Consider the following 20,531-nt stretch of genomic DNA (forward strand, 5'->3'; position numbering starts at 1 on the left):
GTTCTTGGTTTCAAGACATCCTCTTGAGTGCTCTGAGAGGTGGAAGCTTTAAAGGGAGATGGTATTGGATGCTTTGCACCCAGCTGGCTCTTCTTGGGGCCTCTATGTGCAGTAGCTCTGTGGAGGTGCTTTGTTAGGCCATCCCCTCCAGTGGTCTTATGGCACTGCTTGGTGTGAGAGCTCAGTGACAGCCAAGGATGTCTGTCTCACAAAGTCCTGCCAGTCAAACATAGCTTTTTCCTGAGCAGGGCTCTCCCAAGACTTTCAGCAGGTGGAGAGCTTCATGTGAAGGCAAGATGCTGTGGTCAGGCACAGCTGTGCCCTCCCTCAGCTGCTCTGCTGTTGTTGGAGGCTGTAGACAACTCCCTCAACCAAACCCAACGTTGCAACACAACATTGTTCAAAGTATTAAATCAGTGCTAGAGGGAGCATTGTCATGTGACCCCGTTTTGAATTCTGGCTTTTGGACTTTCCTTGGATTTTGAAGTGGCTCAGAAATTTGCAACTTGATTTCCCTCTTTTTTCCCCTAGGATATTCGAAACTTGCGGTTTGCTCATAAGCCTGAAGGGAGAACTAGACGATCCATATTTGAGAACCTAATGAAATATGCTTTTCCAGTTTCAAATAATCTGGTAAGTGTTTTCTCATCAGCTTTTTCCAAAAGACATAGAGTAGCAGTAAACTGTTTTGTTCTGTCCCATCTACTTAATACAGCATTCACGTGGGGTGCATTTTCTTGAGGGATGAGAAGTGCTGGTTTTCAAATCTGTTTTAAACTTAATTCTGTAGGAGTTTAGATCATATAGGAAACAGGAAAAATCTGTTACAGTGCCTTTTTTCATGCATGGGGAACGACTTACTGATAAAGCCTTGTAACAGAGGGAAAGTACTCAAATAGAGGGAAAGTACTCAAAACACAGTGACATCCATCAGGGGTTCACAGCTAATGGTGACTGCAGTGCCCCAAATCTGGAATGCAGCCCCCGTGTTCTCTAGTGTTATGACACTGCAATTGTTTCAAATGCTGGTTGAAAGGCTCTGGTTGTTAATCTGTAAGGGCATTCTTGCCTAAGTAGTTTTATCTTCTCTCCTTAATAACAAACTTCTTTTGTCTGTGAAGTACTAGGTAATAGCCAAGCAAGATCAGGGACGTATTGGAAGGTATATTGTTGTACTAATTACCTGCTACAGTGAGAGTGTTAATTTTTTTTTTATAAAACCCTGAAAGAAAAGTAATGGTGGGGAAAAAGAAGGGTCAGTCGTTAATTACTATTTGAGATATCAAACATCATATAAATGGGCTCTGAGTGGGCTCTTGAAGGTAAATTTTCTTTCTTTCAGCCACTTTTTGCCTTTGAGTACAAAGAGGTTTTCCCAGAAAATGGATGGAAAGTGTATGACCCAACTTGGGAGTACAGAAGACAGGTGGGTATTGTGCCACATCCTTCCTCATCCTCTACTCTTCAGAAACAAGGGTCTGTGCAGTGATAAAATTACAGATTACATGGAGCAGAGAATAATTCTGCTGAAAAATGCTGTGCAGGCTTGGTTAGGATGTTGTTTTTCACACTGCAGTGCTTGTTGAGAGCAGTACAGCTTTAGAGATAGAGGCATCCACTGCTGGACATCAGGTGGCAGAGAGCTGACTTTAGGCTCAGCTAGAAAGAGCTAATGCTCTGGCTTGGTGATCAGGTACTGCTGGCAGTGGGGAATGGAGGGTGCATGTTCCAGGTACACACATCCCATTGTTGAGTTTCACACCTCAGTGCTTGCTTGTATCGGTTTTAATTCTTTCCAGGTTTTCCTGTCTGAAACTGCAACTTGGGAGGAAAAAATTAAGTGTGGAATGCCTTTACTATCTTAGGCATGGGCAAGGCATCCCTTTTCAGCATAGGGATCAGCCTAGAGAGTACTGTTATTTACAGTTATGTGTGTCCAGAGTAGACGGATCAAAGGTATTAATGATTATTAATGTGACAGGCTGTTGGTTAGGAATACTGTGGTGAAAACTTGAGTAGTCCTCTGGGAGTAAAAGATGAGAGAATTTTGATTTTTATAATGAAATCACTCCTGTCATAAAATTCTCAAGTAGAAAAAGGAGCATGATTTGGTGGCACGTTTGCCCTGGACACAATAAGCTTCAGTCTCCTCCAGATCCATGAGAATAAAATCAATTTTCTATTGTAAAATTAAGAAATTTTAAACAATGCAATTTAAAGATTTATTTGGGTCTTTCTCATCAAATCAAACAATACCAGACCTCTGTCCCAGCCTAGTTGTTCATCTGATTCCCAGAATCCAAAACCTAAGGATTCATTTTTCTAGCTCTAGCCTTCTAAAAGCTGGGCATGCCTTCTAAATTGGTTATCTAGGCCTGTCATTAACAGATGGGAGAGAGTGCTTCACTGTTGGGGGTGATTTGTTCTCTCCTAAAATAGCTGCCTAAGATAGATTGCTGGCTTCTAGACTGCTAATGGGAAGCAGGATGTATCTTACTGCCTTCAGTGCAAAGGAGTGTATTTTGCAATGAGATGCTACAATCTAAAATCCTGGTCAAGACAAACTCCAATCGTTTGTAATCACTTTGTCTCTAAGGTCAACTAGAGCATAAGATCAGATAATGCAGTGATTATTGCTTTGTTTAGACTTTACCTCCTTCTTGGTAGTTATTTTATGGGAAGATCTGCTTGTAGAGAAGGATTTGCAACCCAAGCTATTTGAGCAAGACACTTCTTTGTAGGGCTGAAAATTTTGGAGTAACAACTAAAAGAATACCTGTGCTATCAAAGTAATCTCCCCTGGAAAGCACAAGCTTCACTCAGCCAAGCATCAGTCAAAACAGGTGAAGTATACAAAAGACATTTTTATAACACCTGGGAAGAGGAAATTAGATAATTTCAATGTAGATTATTTCACTTTCTAATTCCTGGCATGTCAGTTTTTATGATAGAAGCTTTTCTGTCCGTTTTAGTTTTTATACTGTGATTTGGTACACCTTAAATTTGTCAGGAATTCGGTGACATGGTGAAAGAATACATGTGTTTGCATGCCTGTGATTTGCAGCTCTTCATGGCCTTTCTGTAAAGAGATGACACAGCTGAGGCATTGCTGCAGTGTGTACTTGTGCTGTGGCCTGCTTCTTTGCTGTTTGTGAGTGGGAAGGACAAACTTGCCTGACTGCTTCTATGTCAAGAAACCAAGCTAATGTCCATGTGCCGAAGCCCATGGTCATTTCCTTACACTGGTAACTGCAAAAGCAAATTCAAAGCAGGATTTTTTGCAGCCACAGCCTTTCTGAGTTTTACCCATGATGGGCCACAATCACTACCATTCCAGATCACACAATCCATCTGCTCCAGTTCCTTATCTCCAAAAGTGACCAACACCAGCTGCTGAAGAAGAAGCAAGCCATACTGCAGTAGATGTTTATGTTGTGATCTGTCCAGGAGGAGAATTTCATCCCTTTTGTCGGATTGATTTAGGTCCTGCAGCACGATGCTTTATGTCCCCTCCAAAACTTTTAGGTATTTCAGTCTGTTTATTTAATTCCAGTGTTTGTAACTATGGATGTTCAATTTATCTGTGTGAGTGTCGTAGCCTTTTTTCTTAATCCAACCAGGTTCTGCTAAAGCAATAACAAATACTACAGTAAATCAGGATTATGTCTTGAAATGGCAGCAGGGATTCGTTAACAGTGAAACAAAACTGGCATCATCAAATCAGATAATGGGATTACCTGTCTCTGACTCTATGAATTGTGATCAGAAATAGAAAAGCAGGACATATGCACTGTCAGCAGGACCTTCTGGAATTGGTTTAGAAACTGTTAGAGAAGGGCTGGCCTAGGGCATCAGCAGCCCAGCAGCATGGCCAGGCATTAACTTGCTATATCTTAGGCCAGGTCAGTCTTTTCCCTGTGGGAGCAGGAACACATGGGGAGGGGAGTGGAGCAAAAGTAAACTCCAACTACCAGGCATCCAGAAAAGGCTTTTAGACCAGGATCCATGGTAATTTCTATGTCCACACTGGTATACATGTCAAGTTTGAGGGTGCTATTGTTTATTTATTACAATTTTTATTAAAATTAATAGAAATATGTTGAGATGATAGCAACTGTAGCAATTAGGAAAGATAGTCAGTAAACCCCTAACTTCCCCATTAGCATTCTTGGGAAGGATGGAAATATGTAACTTATTAAAAATCTGTGATTGTGTAAAACTATGGGGAGTAATAAACAACCTGTAGAGAACAAAAGGAACTCAGAGAGGTTTGAGATTTAGTTGGTAAATGGAATCACATGTGGCAAATGAAATTTAAAACTGAAATTGCTCCCTGATTTTTATTACACATGGGCTGGCAGAATATAAAACAGAATTGCAAAGTGAATAAGACTCACTTGAAACCAAAAGTCCTTAAGATGCCTTTGGAGTAACTTAAAGCTTTATTTTCCTTAATAAGGTGGAGAGCATTTGGAAAATATTACATGAGGTTGTGAAGTTGTGTGATGTTTCCCTACAAAAGTCATTCTTGTCTAATATCCTTTGCTCTGGTCATATCTACTGGGGAGCCACAGTCTAGGGCTATGGTTGCTGCTTTTGGAGAAATCATGTCAAAACTAATAACTCAGAAGAACTGACTTGTTTTGAGGATTAAAGTGCCCAGCATTACTATACAAGCAGAGTGAGAAAGGTAGAGCTTGGTAACATCATCCTCCAGAGGATTGTTGGGTGTAACTTAGGGGAGCAAAGTGAGGATTGAATGTTAAATGTCCCATGGTTTAACTGAGGTCCTGCTTATGCTGTGTATGTCTCTGCTGCAGAACAGATCACAGCTCTCTGGGGCTGAGTGGGCACAGCCTGGGCTCAGTAAATGGCAGAGGGACCAGCTTGGCTCTGCAGCTGTATCCTGAGCTGCCTGCTGCAGATCAAGGTGCACTTACATGTGTAAGCTCAGCGTGGATCTCTGAGATCCACAGAGAGATGGACTCTCTCTCTCTCTGTAGAGAGGTGTGACGGCGTGTAACTACAGCAAGGAAATTTTTTTTTTTCCTGTCAGTGGAGGATCCTCTTGTGCTTAACCTTAACCATGTGCTTTGCAAGGTGGTGATGTCGGTGCTGTGCTGGTGTGGCTTCAACAGTTTTTCCCTGCAAACAAATCTTCTGCAACATCAAGTGTAGATCAAGTGATAACCAAACCCAAGTCATTACAGTAAGGCATGAAGGTCTTACCTAGAGGGAAACCAAGTCTAGTTTGTGTGTGGGGAGGACACAAAGGCTGTGTGTCTTTGTGCACAGGGGCAAGTTTCAGGCATAGCTACAGACCAGGCTGTTACCACTCACTTTTGAGTGAGTGTGTTTGAGCATCTTCAGCCATGCACAAAGGTCCTGTGGTGCAAGTTAAGGATCACTAGTGGCATTTTGGACAAAATACCTTGTTTGGAGGATAAATAAGTTTATTAGTACAGATGTGAGGTGTGTTGGTTCACCTGGGCTCAGTGAAAATGATCATGATCATTAATTTATGACTATATGTGTGGCTTTGCTGCCTTCCTTAGTTTGCCCTCTGGCAGCCACTAGACATATGAATTCCCCTAGAATCAGGGGCTGCTAGCAGCATTAATTTACCTGAAGAAGACAGACCCATGCAGAAGTCTCTGGTCACTAATGTGGACATGCCATGTGCCCTGGCAGCTTCAGGATGATCACAACCTGCTTTTAGGGAGGCTTGCCTGAGTTCCTCCTGCAGGTGCACAGGCAGGCAGCACCCTGAGCCACTCCTTACCCTGCAGAGGCCAATTGAATTACATCTGTAACAGTTTTGTTTCATAGTGGGCTTTTGGGTGCTTACAACTTACCGGGAAGCAGTGAAATGCATCTTAGATGAGGAAATACCAGTGTGCCTTATATCACGTTTAGCTTTTTCTATTGATTCCAGCTGGAGAAAGGGCAAATTTGAAGGAGCACGAATAAATGCAGAAGCTACACTGCATTATGGCAAACGTCCAAGGAAGATGCAAATTCAGCTTCTCTTCTAGCCCACTTGGCTTATTTCTGTTTGCTTCCAGTCCTTAGAGAAAGTCACGATCCGAATCCAAAGCGTTCTGGGTGGTGCTGTGATTCAAGGCTCCTGGGCCAGGGAAGAGCAGACATTCCCCACGAGGCAAAAGAAATTTGAATGCTGACACACAGCATCTTTTCTTTCTTTGGGAGCTCGTCATGGACTCTTCTGGTCTGGGCTATTGCAGAGGAAAGATTTCCTTCAAATTTGTCAGTGTGGTGGCTGAAAGACCTAGAGCTTTGGAGAGCTTTAGAGCTCAGTTCTGACCCAAGCAGTGTGTTCTGAAGCCACACTGTGAAGGGGGTGCTTTCCAATGCCCACTCCTTGGTCTTCTCCATAAGTATTGGTAGAGCTGCTGGGTAAAATGAAAAGGAGCCTTTCTTTTGTGTAGCGGCTTGTTAGCTCCCATTTTTCTTGCCAAGACTGTGCTGACAGGGTAATTTTCATTCGGATTTGGGGGAGATTAAATTTTCAGGAATTCCTTATGGATCATGTGCTTCTTAGGACAGGAGTGAGAACTAATTAGCCATTAGTCCACTTCCAGGTAGTAAACAGATTGGTGACTGGCAAGAGTCTAGCTATTTCCTGGCTGGCAGCAGAGCTGGTGGGCCCAGCAGACTCCATTCTTGCTGTGTACAGCAGGTAGATCTCTGGACATGTTTTACCCATCAGTAAGCTTGAACTGTGCACACACACTGCTTGATGTCTGGTTCTGCCAATAATTCTTCAGCTTCAGACTGGGCCAAAAATAGCTTTCCTTCAGGCTTTTGAGGTGATCCTTGTAGTAACATTGCCTTCCCAGGGAGGGCCAAAGGACAGCAGTGGTTCACAAAGCAGAATGTGTGACTGATACTAGACAGAAGGTCTGGCCTCCCCTCAGATTTCTAACCATGACCTCTTTTGACAGCGTGACTCACCACTGGGATGGGCGACCAGCCGCAGTCTGTGAGGGTCAGCCATAATTATCACAGCTCGTCTGACCCGTGCTAGATGTGCTGTTGATTTCCTGTGGGAGCTGTGACAGTGGTGATCAGTGTCCCACCACCCTGCTTTAAAATGGAGTAGTGTTCATTAGAACAGAGGCATGTATTGTGTAAGGAGTTGATGTTCCCCTAAAACACACTCGGTGCTTCAGAGCCTGGCCATGTTTGCTGCAGCAGATGTGTCTTCCCCACAGAGATGCTTTGTGTCACTGCTCACCCCTGCTGCAGTAGGGGTCTGTTTAAATCTCTCCTTGCAGGCAGCTGCACCAGCCACTCCCTGTTGGGCTGTTCTCTCCCAGCTTCAGCCACGCCATGTCTGCAGGTTGTCATGGTCATCCCCATTGTGCTTCAGGTGTTACTTGGGGATTGTTGTCTGGGAAGCTGTTGGGTGGCTTCCCCATCAGGGCATGCTGAGCTGTGTGATGTCTGTGTGGAGATTCCCTGCTCTCCCAGCCCAAGTCCTCAGTTCAACCAGAGAGCTTAGTGTGATGGAAACATGGGAGTTGCATATCACATACAGTCATGCAAACAGAGACATACATTTGTTAAGCTTTTGGTGTTTTTAGAGGTTTGCACAGTTGTGCCACAAACACTGAACTAAGCCCAAATCAGGCTTTTTGGGGTGTTTTACTGCCTGTTCTCCCTTCTCCCCTTTCCCTCCATCCTGTCTGGTAACTCCATTTTGTATCCCCAGTTTTCACTCAACACATTTGAACTAAGTGCCATGTGGGGACTGAGTTGGTCACCCATTCTGTCCTGCTCCTGGCTCTCCTGTAAGCCCATAATGAGACTGGGAGGTAGCTTAAAGTTGGGCTCAGGGTGTGTTGCTACATTTGTAGCCTCCACAGTTCCTTTGCCCTAGGTGACCCTGCCTGAAGCCCAGCTTCCCTGCTCTTCAGTGACTTGAGCAAAATATCCACCTCTCTGGGGAGAGACATGAAATGCAAGTTACCAAGATAATGCATTCCCGGGTGCCAGCCCTAAATGACCTTCATTAACAAAAGTTGCCTTGAATTTCAGGTCTGGGCATTTGTCTGTGCTGAGGTCTCAGAGCAACTCATTTGCTAACCTGCATTTTCCTCTTTAGGGAATTCCCAATGAAAGCTGGAGGCTGACCAAGATTAACGAGCGCTACGAGCTGTGTGATACCTACCCTGCCATTCTAGCCGTGCCTGTAAACATTCCCGACGAGGAGTTAAAGAGAGTGGCATCCTTCAGGTCCAGAGGACGCATACCAGTGCGTGGGACAGAAAAAGCCACATTGATGTGGTTTGGTTACACATACCTTTGGGCAATAAGTAATACCAAGATCAGGCTGAGTAGATTCCAGGGAGCAAATAAATGGTCAGAAGATAATAAAAGTGACAACAACGTGTTTGAGGACTTAGAAAATAACAGTATCTGCTGAAACTACTGTTGAGAAAGAGATGTAGACTAAACTAAAACTAGAAGATAAGATAATTTAGCACAACTCAGACCAAATCTCAGTTCAGTTCCTGGGAAACACAAGGCAGCCCTGTTTGGCTGTTTACAATTGTCTGGCCTACTCTGACTTTCAGGACAGAGAAATACGTAGTGATAGTCTTGATGAGAGCATTTATTTAATGAAATTAAGACAAAGCACATTGGTATGATGGTTATTTCAGAGGTAACTGAAAAGGTACTGGTTTACTCCTCAAGTCTATAGGAAATTCAGTCCGTTCCTAAAGTGCTTAACTTTTACATGGTGTAACATAAAGTTAGACACAGCCCACATACTGACTCACACAACAGCCAGAAAAAACAGTCTGCATCATATTTAGAAGTCAGACTCAAATAATTTGATCACCTTTTCTTTGTTCAAACTTTGGGAATGCTACCAGAATGAATAAAGACAGAAGGGTTCTTTCTTTCATTCAGTTGTGATGTATTAGAATCCAGGCTTCTGGAACCCTCTGATAGAGAATCCCAGAGCAAGCCATTACAGATAATTTACTTCATTGGTTTAATGAATCCCATTTTCCTTTATTTATTTCCCATTTGTTTCTGAAGGTCTTGTCATGGATTCACCCAGAAAGTCAAGCAACGATCACGCGCTGTAGCCAGCCCATGGTGGGAGTGAGTGGCAAGCGGAGCAAGGAAGATGAAAAGTACCTTCAAGCCATCATGGATTCTAATGCCCAGTCCCATAAAATCTTCATATTTGATGCAAGGCCTAGTGTGAATGCCGTAGCCAATAAGGTTGGGTACTTTTTCCTCTGTCTAAAACCAGGAATGTAATAATTTAGAGCACATTTCCCACCACCATTTCATATTATTCTTAAGGATCACAAGGGTTTACCAGTGCAGAAGAAGTCTGAATGCAATGATCTGATTCTCTAGACAGACTTTTATACCTTCACTGGTATCTGTAAGATATCAAGTGTGACTGCTGATGAGCCATTATATTAATTTACAATGGGAAATTACATTGGAAAGGAAAAAAAAATTGAAGTAGTACTGAGGTCAGACTCTAGCACCCTAGACCTTGTGTATCACCATTTTTCAATTCACATGGTTGAAAGACTGCTTCCTCCAACAGGGCTCAGAGCCCTGTCCAATCTGACCTTGAACGTTTCCAGGAATGAGGCATCTACCGCTGTTCTGGAAAACCTGCTCCAGTGTTTTACCACCCTTATTGTGAAAAAATTCTTCTTTATGTCTAGTCGGAATCTACCCTCTGTTACCTTCAAACCATTACCCCTTGTCCTATCACAGCAGGTCCAACTAAAACATCTGTTCCCATCTTTCTTATAAGTTTCTTTTAAGTACTGGAAGGCTGCTATAAGGTCTCTCCAGGGCCTTCTCTTCTCAACCTTTCCTCACAGGAGAGGTGCTCCAGACCTCTGATCATCTTTGTGGATTTGATCCAACAGGACCTTGTCTTTCCTGTGCTGGTTCCCCAGAGCTGGACACAGCCCTGCAGGTGGGGTCTCAGCAGAGCAGAGCAGAGGGGCAGATTCCCTTCCCTGGCCCAGCTGCCCACGCTGCTTTGGACCAGTCCAGGACAGGATTGGCTGCCTGGGCTGGGAGTGCCCATGGCTGGGTCATGTCCAGCCTCTCACCCACCAGCATTCCCAAGTCCTGCTGGGCAGGGCTGCTCTGATCTGTTCATCCCCCACCCTGAGCTGATGCAAGGGGTTGCCCCAACCCAGGTGCAGCACCTTGCACTTGGTCTTGTTAAACTTCATGGGGTTCCCATGGACCCACTTCCTGAGCTTGTCCAGGTCCCTCTGGATGGCACCCCATCCTTCAGGAGTGTCAGCTGTACCACTCAGCTTGGTGTCATCTGCACACCTGATGAGGGTGCGCTTGATCCTTCTGTTTGTGTCACTGATGAAGATATTAAACAGCACTAGTCCCAGTACAGACTCCTCAGAGATGCCACTTGTCACTGCCTGGGCATTGAGCAATTGGCCACTACCCTCTGGATGTGATCATCCAGTTTCTCATTCATCAAACTGTCTGTCCATCATCCCCAGCCTAGAAAGAAGGATGTTGTGGGGAACTGAGGCTTTACAGAAGTCCAGGTAGATGACACCCATAGCCCTTCCTTGTCCGCTGCTGTAGTCTCTCCTTCATGAAGGCCACTGGGCTGCTCAGGCAGGATTTGCCCTTGGTGAAGCTGTGCTGGCTATCCTGAATCAGCTCCCTGTCCTCCACATGCCCTAGAATATCTTCTAGAAGGATCTGTTCCATGATCCTGCCAGGCACAGAGGTGAGGCTGACATTTCAGTAGTTCCCAGGGTCCATCATTCTACCCTTCTAAAAATTGTGTTCCATGCCATCACTTTAAGCTTTGTTTTAATGGTGGAGCTGCTTTGTTGCAGTAAAGATCTTTTTTTTTCTTTTTTTTTTTAAATCTGCCTTTCCCACTACTTAGGGAAGGCAATTAGTGTGTGGGTTATCCTCCTCTGTAATAGTATGGTAAATTTTTAAATGATAGATTAGCAAATGTAATGAGTTAACAGCTTGAATGGGGATAAATTATAATTACAGAGGAAAAGAAGGCTTGTAATGTGATATTCTTTGGTAAAAATTACAGCATTCATTAGGTATTGCAGAAGAAAGACACAAAGTGTGTGCCTGTACATGTTTTCTCCCAGCTGTAAGATAAAGCCAATGGTTTTTGCCTGCTTTAGATAGCCCAGCCACTGTGGTATTTTGTCAGCTGCTATTTGCTCAGGACAAATGACTGGGATAAAGTACAAAATATGATTTTCCTTAATGATTTGTATGTGAATTTTGTTCTTCAGGCTAAAGGAGGGGGCTATGAGAGTGAGGATGCCTATCAGAATGCAGAATTAGTGTTCCTGGACATTCACAACATTCATGTTATGAGAGAGTCGCTGAGAAAACTGAAAGAAATTGTGTATCCCAATATCGAGGAGACTCACTGGCTGTCTAATTTAGAGTCAACTCACTGGCTGGAGCACATCAAGGTATGCATGTCTGCATCCCCTGCACGTGGCTGAGCAACCACAAGTCCTTACCAGTCTGGGAAAGATATCCAGAGTCAACTCCAGGATTTTCAGTTCCTTGTAAATGTAAAGACTTATAATTTGTTTTCTATTTATAAGCGTTTAAAACCGCAGTTCTTGGAGTGAGGAATCTTAAGGAGATGAAAAGAGGGACAAGGGAGGGGGCTGAAATACTGAAAGATGCTGTTTTGGAAGTGAAGGATGTTCCTGGATGACGTGTAGCTGTGAAAGCTCTGCTTAGAACTCAGGAGTCACAGAGTTTCCAAGTTCTTGGCTCGGCTCCTTGACATCCTGGCATTATTGTGTGGGCCAGACAAGCAAATGCTGGGAGTTTGGGCCCTCTCAGCCTTTCAGGAATCCAAGCAGAGTCAGAATAAGGAGGCAAAATGCTTTGGCTTCTCCAGATGCTGGAACATTTCAAATAATGTTCTTTTCTAAAAATGTCCAGCTTACACTGTTGCTCTGCTGAAGCAGGCAGGGGTAGATCTGCGCCTGGGGCAGCTGCAAAGTGATGGCCTTTCCTATCAGACACACCAGGCTCCTGCATTTAAATACTGACTTGTCCAAGGACTGAGTTTCATGCAAGGGCTCTTCTACAGTTGTGCCTACACTACAGTTTAGTGCCTACATCTACAGTTCAGATGTGTCGTCATCTTGCTGGAACAGAAAACGTGTTCACCAGTTTTGCCGTCCTAGTTATAAAGTAGTTGGAACTGATTTACCATTCTCCTTGAGGCAAGCAGAGCCCTTGGTTTGTCCTGTGCTGTCACTAGCCATTTTTCATTTCTAGTTTCTGTTCCAAAGAGATTTTGTAATTTGTTTCTTCCCTTGTCCTAGCTCATTCTTGCTGGAGCCCTTCGGATTGCTGACAAAGTGGAGTCGGGGAAGACATCGGTGGTGGTGCACTGCAGCGACGGCTGGGACCGCACAGCGCAGCTCACCTCGCTGGCCCTGCTCATGCTGGATGGCTACTACCGCACCATCCGGGGCTTCGAGGTGCTCGTGGAGAAGGAGTGGCTGAGCTTCGGCCACAGATTCCAGCTGGTGAGTCACTAGCCCGTGGAGGGCACTGAACAGAATGTTGTTGTCCCTCTTGAAGGATTTTAGACGAGTTTAACGTTTCCTGTGGCAAGTTTCCTGGCTGAACTCACAGAAGAGAGGTGAACACTGATGTTATTGTTTTCTACCTATAATTCCATTCACCTCTTAACCTCCTTGGGACTGTATTGGTTAGATACAGGGAACAGGTGGTATTTAAATGGTATCTCAGGTGTCTGACTGATAATGTCATGTTCCCATGCTTAGCCTTAAACTAGCAGTGTGCTTTGGGTTCAGTGTTGGCATTTCTGCTGGCAGCTGGCAGAGACCACTGGGCATTTTTTGTCTTTATTTCCAGTTCAGTCCATTTTCTCAGGCTACTTGAGCACCATCATCTAAGAAATACTTTTGTATTGAAGAGGTTTGGGAATTTGTATATAGCCTTGACCTCACATTTTCTTCAAGCACATTTTATTTTTGGAGAAGCTTCTAATTATTTAGGTGAAAGAGGAGCAGCTTGAGCCTGGACCAAGAGTAGTTTGTGGTTGTGCCCTAGCAGTTGGCAGAGAGGCAGCTTTGTGGGCTTGTGACACAGCGGTTTGTTATGGTTTGCACTGATGGGAATTGAGAGAGCTTTTCAGTAGTATCCTTTCAGTCCTGTTGCCATTGTGTTTTGCTCGTAGCTGTTCTCTAGTGGTTGTTAATTTTGCAAGGGCTAGGACAAGGTCTGTGTGGAGCACTTGCAGTGGTGGGTTGCACTGTCAAATGCTCTGAGGAAGGTGGGGAAACTGAGGCACTAATGTGACTGAGGTTCTGCTGTAGCAAAATTTGTTATCTGGTATTTGAGCAATGAGTGTTTTAGCTTCTTCACTGTCTAGGCAAGGAAGATACCAACATTATTTCCTTCGGTGAGGGGAAAACAGTTTTAGGGATCTCTGTTACTTTCACATTCTTATTCTATCTTTGTGCAGTATTTGGGGCTCCCAGGTAATGTATAATCATTAATGATGTACTGTGCTAGTTCTGAGGAGTCGTGCCTCACATGTGTTGGCCACACAGCATGGTCAGGGTTGGAGGCTGCCTCTGGGAATACTGTCATTGCTGCCTCTCTGGAGGTGGCAGGAGATGGGCTGGGCTGGTGTTTGTACAGCTCTTGGCAGCCACGAGGTGTTGTGTGACGGGTATTGCCGCATGCCGTGCCTGTAGGTAGTGCTTGCATCCAGCACCCTCTACTACTGAAGTAGCCAGGACAACAGCTGCAACTGAAGCAAAAAGCATTCTCATTTTTCTTCCTTCTGAACTTTAGCTATTAACTGAAATCAGTGCCAGCATAGCATCTGGAGCCTCTACTCAAACAACTCTTGTTTTAACTTAGCATGAAAATATCCCCATAAAGAATTTTCACTTCAAAGACAAAGAGAGTAGCTGTCCTTTACTCCTTTACCCACTGATATGGACAAAGCAGTATCAGGACTCATTTGAAGTTTTTTAAAGCTGTTGCTAAAAGGTTTAGGGGACTGAGAGCAGGCCCCATGAAGCCCTGTGTGACTCGTGTTCTTTGTCCTGCTGTTCCAGAGAGTCGGCCATGGGGACAAGAACCACGCGGACGCGGATCGCTCTCCCGTCTTCCTGCAGTTCATCGACTGCGTCTGGCAAATGACGAGACAGGTACACTGCTAGGTGGCACCCGTGTCCCCAGAGCCATGCACAGTGCACCGAGGCATTGTCTGGTGTCTGGACACTGGAATGGTTTCCAAGCTGACCTCTGCAGGCTCTCCTTCCTGGGCTTGTACTCTTGCTTCGATTCTGTCAGCAGGCTTTTTGGGAGTCTGTTTAGCACAGAGCCTGAAAGCACTTGCTAATATCAGTCCCTAGCACAGTGGGTGTAACAGATCCCTGTTGCCCCTGCTCAAGCTGATCCTGTAACATGTTCCATTTTAACTTCTTCTGAAGGCAAATGTACTGCTCCCAATTCATAATGTGAGGTACAGAGCTGAGTGCCTCACTTCAGACCTGGCATGGCAAAGGAGTCCAGGAGAGATCCCCTGTGTCTGGGAGATTTTTCCCCAGGCACGTGGAACCTGGAAGGTTTTTTTGGATCTTCTGTGACACAAAAGTCAGCTATGATCAGACAGTTCACTGAAAAAAAGCTAGGCTCACCCTGAGTTAAACCAGAAGGAATGGAAGAGAAGGATGGCACTATATATGGAAGAAAAGGATGCCACTACATATGGCACTGTACCACAACCATGCAGAGAGAAGAGGAGGCTTTACCATCATCAAAAGTCACTTTCATCGTGGTCTGCTTGGATTGCTCCTACAGCTGGGCATCCTGACCTGCAGCTGATGAGGTCAGGATGTCACAACTGGGGCAGCCTGGGAAGAGGGCGGTTGTGAGGGAGGAAGGCCTCCTGCTCTCCTCTCCATCACCCCTGCATGTCTTTGCAGTTCACTGCATTTATTCTTATTGGCCCTCTGAGGAGCTTCAGTTGTTCCTGTCTCAGGGACAGATTGATTCTGCACAGAACTCAGCAACAAACATGGCCTGTGCCCATAGACCTTCTGCTCCTGCTGACCTCTGTCACAAGATGCCTCCCTGCTGTTCCTCTGGGGAGTGCTGTGTTAGGCACCCAGGCTATTTCCATTTGGCCCTGGGAAATTTCCACTTTTTGAATATATTTATTTCACATGTGCCTTTTGTTCACAGTCTGGCTGCATGGCTTGTCATGAGGGACAGGCATAGAAGAGCAAACTTCAATTTTAAGCAGCACTGAGTGTACATAAACACAGTGCTCTGACCCCTCAAACCTCTGGATTTTGCTCAAAATTCCTCTCTGAACATGCAAAGCAGCTTTCCAAGAGGGAAACTCTTGTCCTGGAAGGAGCAAATATGACCCTGAATATCCAGCTAGGCAGGGAACAGGGACAGATCCTGTTCTAGAAATCAAGGAGCCAACTCCTTACCAAGATTACAGCATGGGAGAAAGTTTATTTTCATGTTTTAAATCCTTAACTAATTTTCTATTTCTGCCTGAAGTTTCCTACAGCATTTGAGTTCAATGAGTACTTCCTGATAACCATCCTGGATCACCTGTACAGCTGTTTGTTTGGGACCTTCCTGTGCAGCAGTGAGCAGCAGAGAGTGAAGGAGGTAAGACAGCTTCTCTCCGAGTTAAAAGCCTGTTCCTGATTGCTTTAGCTGGCCAGATATTGCTACAGAAGCTGGTTCCTCACTCAGAGTTAGTTGTAGATGTGAGGCTGGGACTTGGGGGATTTTTCTGTTTGCATAAACTGCTATCTGTTGGAGGCTTCATGTTTCAGAGCAGCACCATCTCCTTTCTGGACACGCTGTCTACTTCTAGCTAGTCACTAGTGGTTGAATAGCTCCTGGTACTCCCAGGTAGTGGAAATGCAGCTTTGCTTTGAACTTCAGTTTACTGTAACCTTCTCTGTGGGAACTGGTGCTTTTTTGTCATGCCTTGTCTTTGAGGTGATCCCTTTAGGGTGCTTTTAACTACCTAGTGTGTGCTGTCATTCTGCACACAGAGGTTACAGCAAGTAACTGGTCTTTATGTGTGTTCTTGCTGTGCTTGCATCTTCCCAGGAGAGGACAGCTCTCCTACTATTATTAGGGACGTGCCTCTCTGTCCTGCCACAAGCCAGCTTTGCCCTGCAGTCTGGCCAAGGTTTGTTTGCCCAGGGAGGAGTGTAGAGATGTGTACATCCAGACCCAGTCTGGAATTAGAAGGAAAACAATGGCATTTACTCTGTCTCACCTACCTAAGGATGAAGCATTCTGTCACCAAAGGCTGCAGCCTAACAGCACAGAGGTACATGAGGGCAGTGCTGTGTGGACCTGATGTGATTACATGTGGTAGAACATCAGTAAAAAATAATCATAGAAACTAGATGGAAAAGAAAAGTGATAGCATTTTACTATTGTGAAATCAGTGTCCCTGTTTCTCTGGAGTCCACAGTGACTGAATAATTACCATTTCCAGGGAAGAAAATCTGCATGCTGTTTGCACATGGGTTTGGGTTTTTTTTAAAGGCCTCAGCCTAGTGAAGTACTTAATCTAGAAAGTACTTCAGCACTGGTTTCAGTGGGAGTATTCACAGGCATAATTATTTCACTAGATCAGGGCCTAAGTCAAATGTTTTCTTTTTTTCCTTTGCAATTAAATACTCCAGCAAGTCCTCCAGGAGCACTTCAGAGAAGTGAAGTTTAACTAAAGCACCAGGAGCTCACATGCCAGTGTCCCCTTGCTGTAGCAGTGGTGATTCCTGATCTGTGTTGACAGCTGGGTGGGTCAGAGGGGTTGTTCTGTGCCAGGGCGTGTGTGCCTGCCTGCATCCATGTGCTTCGAGTACAAGAACCACCACATCAAAAGAACAGTTTTGGGGGTTTTTTTTAAGCTACAAAAAACAACCAGCTCCATATTAATGACAGGCATATGTCTATGCTGCTACAGTTTGTAGATAGCTGGGATTCGTATGGCAAATAAAGCCTCCTCCACCCCCTTCCCTTACAGAGCCTTCCAAAAAAGACTGTATCACTTTGGTCTTACATCAACAGCCAACTGGAAGACTTTACTAACCCCTTGTATGTGAGCTACTCCAACCACGTCCTGTATCCCGTGGCCAGCATGCGCCACCTCGAGCTGTGGGTCGGCTACTACATCCGCTGGAACCCCAGGATGAAGCCTCAGGTACGCCTCTTCCCACTCCTGCTTCCCTCTCTGCTAGTACCAATACTGTTTCTTTGGGGGTCAAGAGCTTTAGGTAATGTACAAACTTATGCTTAAATCTGAAAACAAACACCTAAATTCAAGTGCCAGCAAGAGCAAGCACCACCTAGAGCTGCCTAATGCAGGTGCCCAGCTGGACATCACCACCTTGTGAAATCTGCAGAAATCTCTCAGCGATCTGGGAGATTTCTCACTGAGAATGTGGGAAAAAATATCGGAGTTCTCTTTACAAAAGTTCTTAAAACCCCTAAGACTTCTCTGAATGTGGGGTTCTATATAGGAATTTTGGGGCTGTATTTAAATTACTGTGATGGGAACCTGCTGCTTGCTCTGGCTGCCTGAGGCACAGGAAGCTGGCTTGCCCAGGGCAGGCACCTCAGACTAGCAGTCTGAGCACGACCCTGAATGCTGACATCACTTTTTAGTAGAAAGGGACAAAAATTCCCAATTGCTTCAGTGCCTGTCTGCAGGTAGCAGTTTTGCAGATCTGCAGCGTTAGAGACAGGAACCCAGCAAACACTTTGCAGTACTGACTGTTCAACATGTGTCAACTATGTGAAAATATTTAGAAGAATCTGGCTGGGTTTTTTCCTCCCAAGCCCCTGAAATTATGTCCAGGCTGAGATGCCATGGCCCGTGTCCCCCAGAAATGTCAGAGATCAGAGTCTGGCAACTGTCATCTTTCAAAATACGTACAGACTGTTTTGTTTAGCCACCATTGCACTGTGCTTGTTGGATCCAAATGAGCAGCCAAGAGCCAGAGCAAGCACTCAGATACCTGTGGGCTGGAGACTGATGACACTCATCTACCTCCTTCCCCTATAGCTGTCTGTATGGTCAGCAGCAGCTTTGTGCTTCAGTCTCCCTCTTCCACGCTGACCTCCCAGTGCTCAGCCACGCATTTCCTTGCAGGAACCTGTTCACAATCGCTACAAGGAGCTTCTGGCCAAGCGGGCTGAGCTGCAGAAGAAAGTGGAGGAGCTGCAGAGAGAGATCACCAACCGTTCCACCTCATCCTCGGAGCGCGCCGGCTCTCCCGCACAGTGCGTCGCTCCCGTACAGACAGTTGTATAATAGGGACTTTTTTTTGCTGACTACCTTCCCAGGACCATGGAGGGGCAGCTTTTCTGAAACCTCCTGGATTTCCAACATGGTGCCTGGGAGATGCCAACTTATTTATTTATTTCTCTCCAGGGTAATTTATTAGTACTGTAGCACTAGAGAAAGCTTAAAGCGAAAACCAACACAGACAAGACCCCCTATGCAATTACCCTTCTCAGTGGCTAGCTTATATTGCACTTGCCACCTGCAAGAAGCCTGGAGCTTGCTCTTTGTTCACTGATGTGCTGGAAATCACTTGGCTTGAAAGAGTCTGTGCACGAGCATGAAGTACTGTGGAGGAAAAACATCTGCTCAGAAGTTTGAAAGGCCAAACCTGACTTTGTATTGGAGCCTCAGATGCAGCTGTGCCATCACACACCCTCCTGCACAGCAGAGTCAATGAGGGCGTTTGCCAGCACGCCTGAAAACAAGCAACAGCAGTGTCTGAAACAAGTCATTCCCTTCACCTCAATCTAGATCATAGGAAGCCATGTAAATGATGCCTTACTTAAAGAAAGGGCAGCTTCTCCCAATAAAACACTGCGGTAGAGGAGTAACAATACAGGACATGATTTTGTAGGACAACGTTTACTTCCATCTCTGCAACTTTAGAATCTCATGGTTTACAGTGGGTGTGCCAGGATGCAACTTAAACACCTTTATTTCACAGCGGGGAGCAGAGTGGGCTCCCCTGGCTTTCCACAGCTCCTCTGGCCTCCAGTGCCTCATAGTCTTTAGGGGGAAAGGTAATGGAATACCAAGGGGCACCTGTGAACTGCTGGGATCAGCCATTACATTTTGCTTGGGTAAGCATAATCAGCAATTTTAATGCTTCTGTGCAGGGTTATTGTGGTGTACTTATGGTATTTCAGCTTTCTGCTAACTAATGGAAGCAACTGTGCATCAACCAAAGACGCCTTTTTGCCTGCATTGCAACTGCTGCTTTAGGTTTTTCTGGCAGACTGAACAGCTTAGCCATTTTCGAAACCCTACCTTTTTCCTCATAGTCTGCTTCAAGAATTGGTGTCACCCAACTAAACTCAAGCTGAAATTGAATTTTAATACAAAAATTTACTGTAGGGGATACAACACATATTTGGTGAACCGTGACTGCCCCTTGCTCTTCCACACAGGTAAGCACAGGGTTGCAGAGGAGGGCTCGCGGAGCAAAGGCAGTTAAGTATGTGCAAGGCTGCTTCTCCCCCTCTCTGCTGAGGAGAAGGGGTACTGCTTAGTGTGGGTTCCTGTGTTGCTCTTTCAGAACTGGATCCCAGACTGTGGTCACCTGTTTAATATAACTGTCAGCTGCTTCACTCAGCTGCTATTCCACTAGAGAGGGATTTTTGGAGGGACCATAAGAGCAGACCTATTCCCACCTAAGAAATGGCCTTTCAAAAGCCACATTCCTTCCAAGGTAGTTAGCAGTCACTTCCTCCTGCAGTCTCCAGTTCTGCCTGCTCTACTGCTGCAATCACCACTCCGTGCTTACAGAGAAATCCAGAGCCGCCTTCCGACAGGATGAGTAACAGGCTGCACAGCATCACCACGGCTGTCAGGGGGTGGCCTGTCACAGTATGGTTCAAAAGTGCAAAGAATCCACACAAAATACTTCCTAAGGACTCAGATTTGCTTTGAGGTTAAAGGGGAGGTCTGCTCTTACCTACAATCACTATATAAGATGGTTTAAAGCATTATTCTGTATTAGCAAATTGACTATGTGTGTATATTTTGTTTCTTGATGAAGGCTGTTCGGTTTCCTTAATGCTAATAAAAACAGATAAATAGATAAAGTTCCTGTGCTCTTATTTTCAACTATGTGGTTTTCCAAAGGACTTGCACAACATGCAGACATTAAATAAATATCACTGCAAGTTCAGTGTGTGAAATCCAAATCTCTCTCATTCTTCTGCAGAGGGTCTTTCAAGTTGCTAATGTTAAAACTCTGAAGTCTAAAATGACAGAAAACCAAGATTCATCTTTGGACAAGTTTCATTTATCCTGTACAGACCAGCACTTAGCTGTCAGTATTATTAAAACAGAATCACAGAATGGTTTGAGTTGAAAGGGACCTTCAAAGATCATCCAGTTCCAACCCCCCTGATTG

General features: G+C 45.0%; 1 protein-coding gene across 3 annotated transcripts in view; it reads left to right on the forward strand.

The window, feature by feature from the left end:
* Positions 1-20,217, forward strand: part of MTMR2 (myotubularin related protein 2) — a 62,805-nt gene extending 42,588 nt beyond the window's left edge. For all 3 annotated transcript variants that reach the window (XM_071432737.1, XM_071432735.1, XM_071432736.1), the window contains 10 exons: positions 532-633; positions 1,343-1,426; positions 8,129-8,278; positions 9,073-9,261; positions 11,316-11,501; positions 12,378-12,584; positions 14,154-14,246; positions 15,616-15,729; positions 17,111-17,287; positions 18,239-20,217. In XM_071432737.1, coding sequence (XP_071288838.1) covers positions 532-633; positions 1,343-1,426; positions 8,129-8,278; positions 9,073-9,261; positions 11,316-11,501; positions 12,378-12,584; positions 14,154-14,246; positions 15,616-15,729; positions 17,111-17,287; positions 18,239-18,400 — 1,464 coding nt within the window. In that variant the 3' untranslated portion in view covers positions 18,401-20,217. The remainder of the gene's footprint in view (positions 1-531; positions 634-1,342; positions 1,427-8,128; positions 8,279-9,072; positions 9,262-11,315; positions 11,502-12,377; positions 12,585-14,153; positions 14,247-15,615; positions 15,730-17,110; positions 17,288-18,238) is intronic.
* The last annotated feature ends 314 nt before the right edge of the window (positions 20,218-20,531 follow it).

Source organism: Agelaius tricolor, unplaced genomic scaffold (genome assembly GCF_023055355.1).
Source record: "Agelaius tricolor isolate 1412-34295 unplaced genomic scaffold, bAgeTri1.0.p SCAF_9, whole genome shotgun sequence".
Classification (NCBI taxonomy): domain Eukaryota; kingdom Metazoa; phylum Chordata; class Aves; order Passeriformes; family Icteridae; genus Agelaius; species Agelaius tricolor.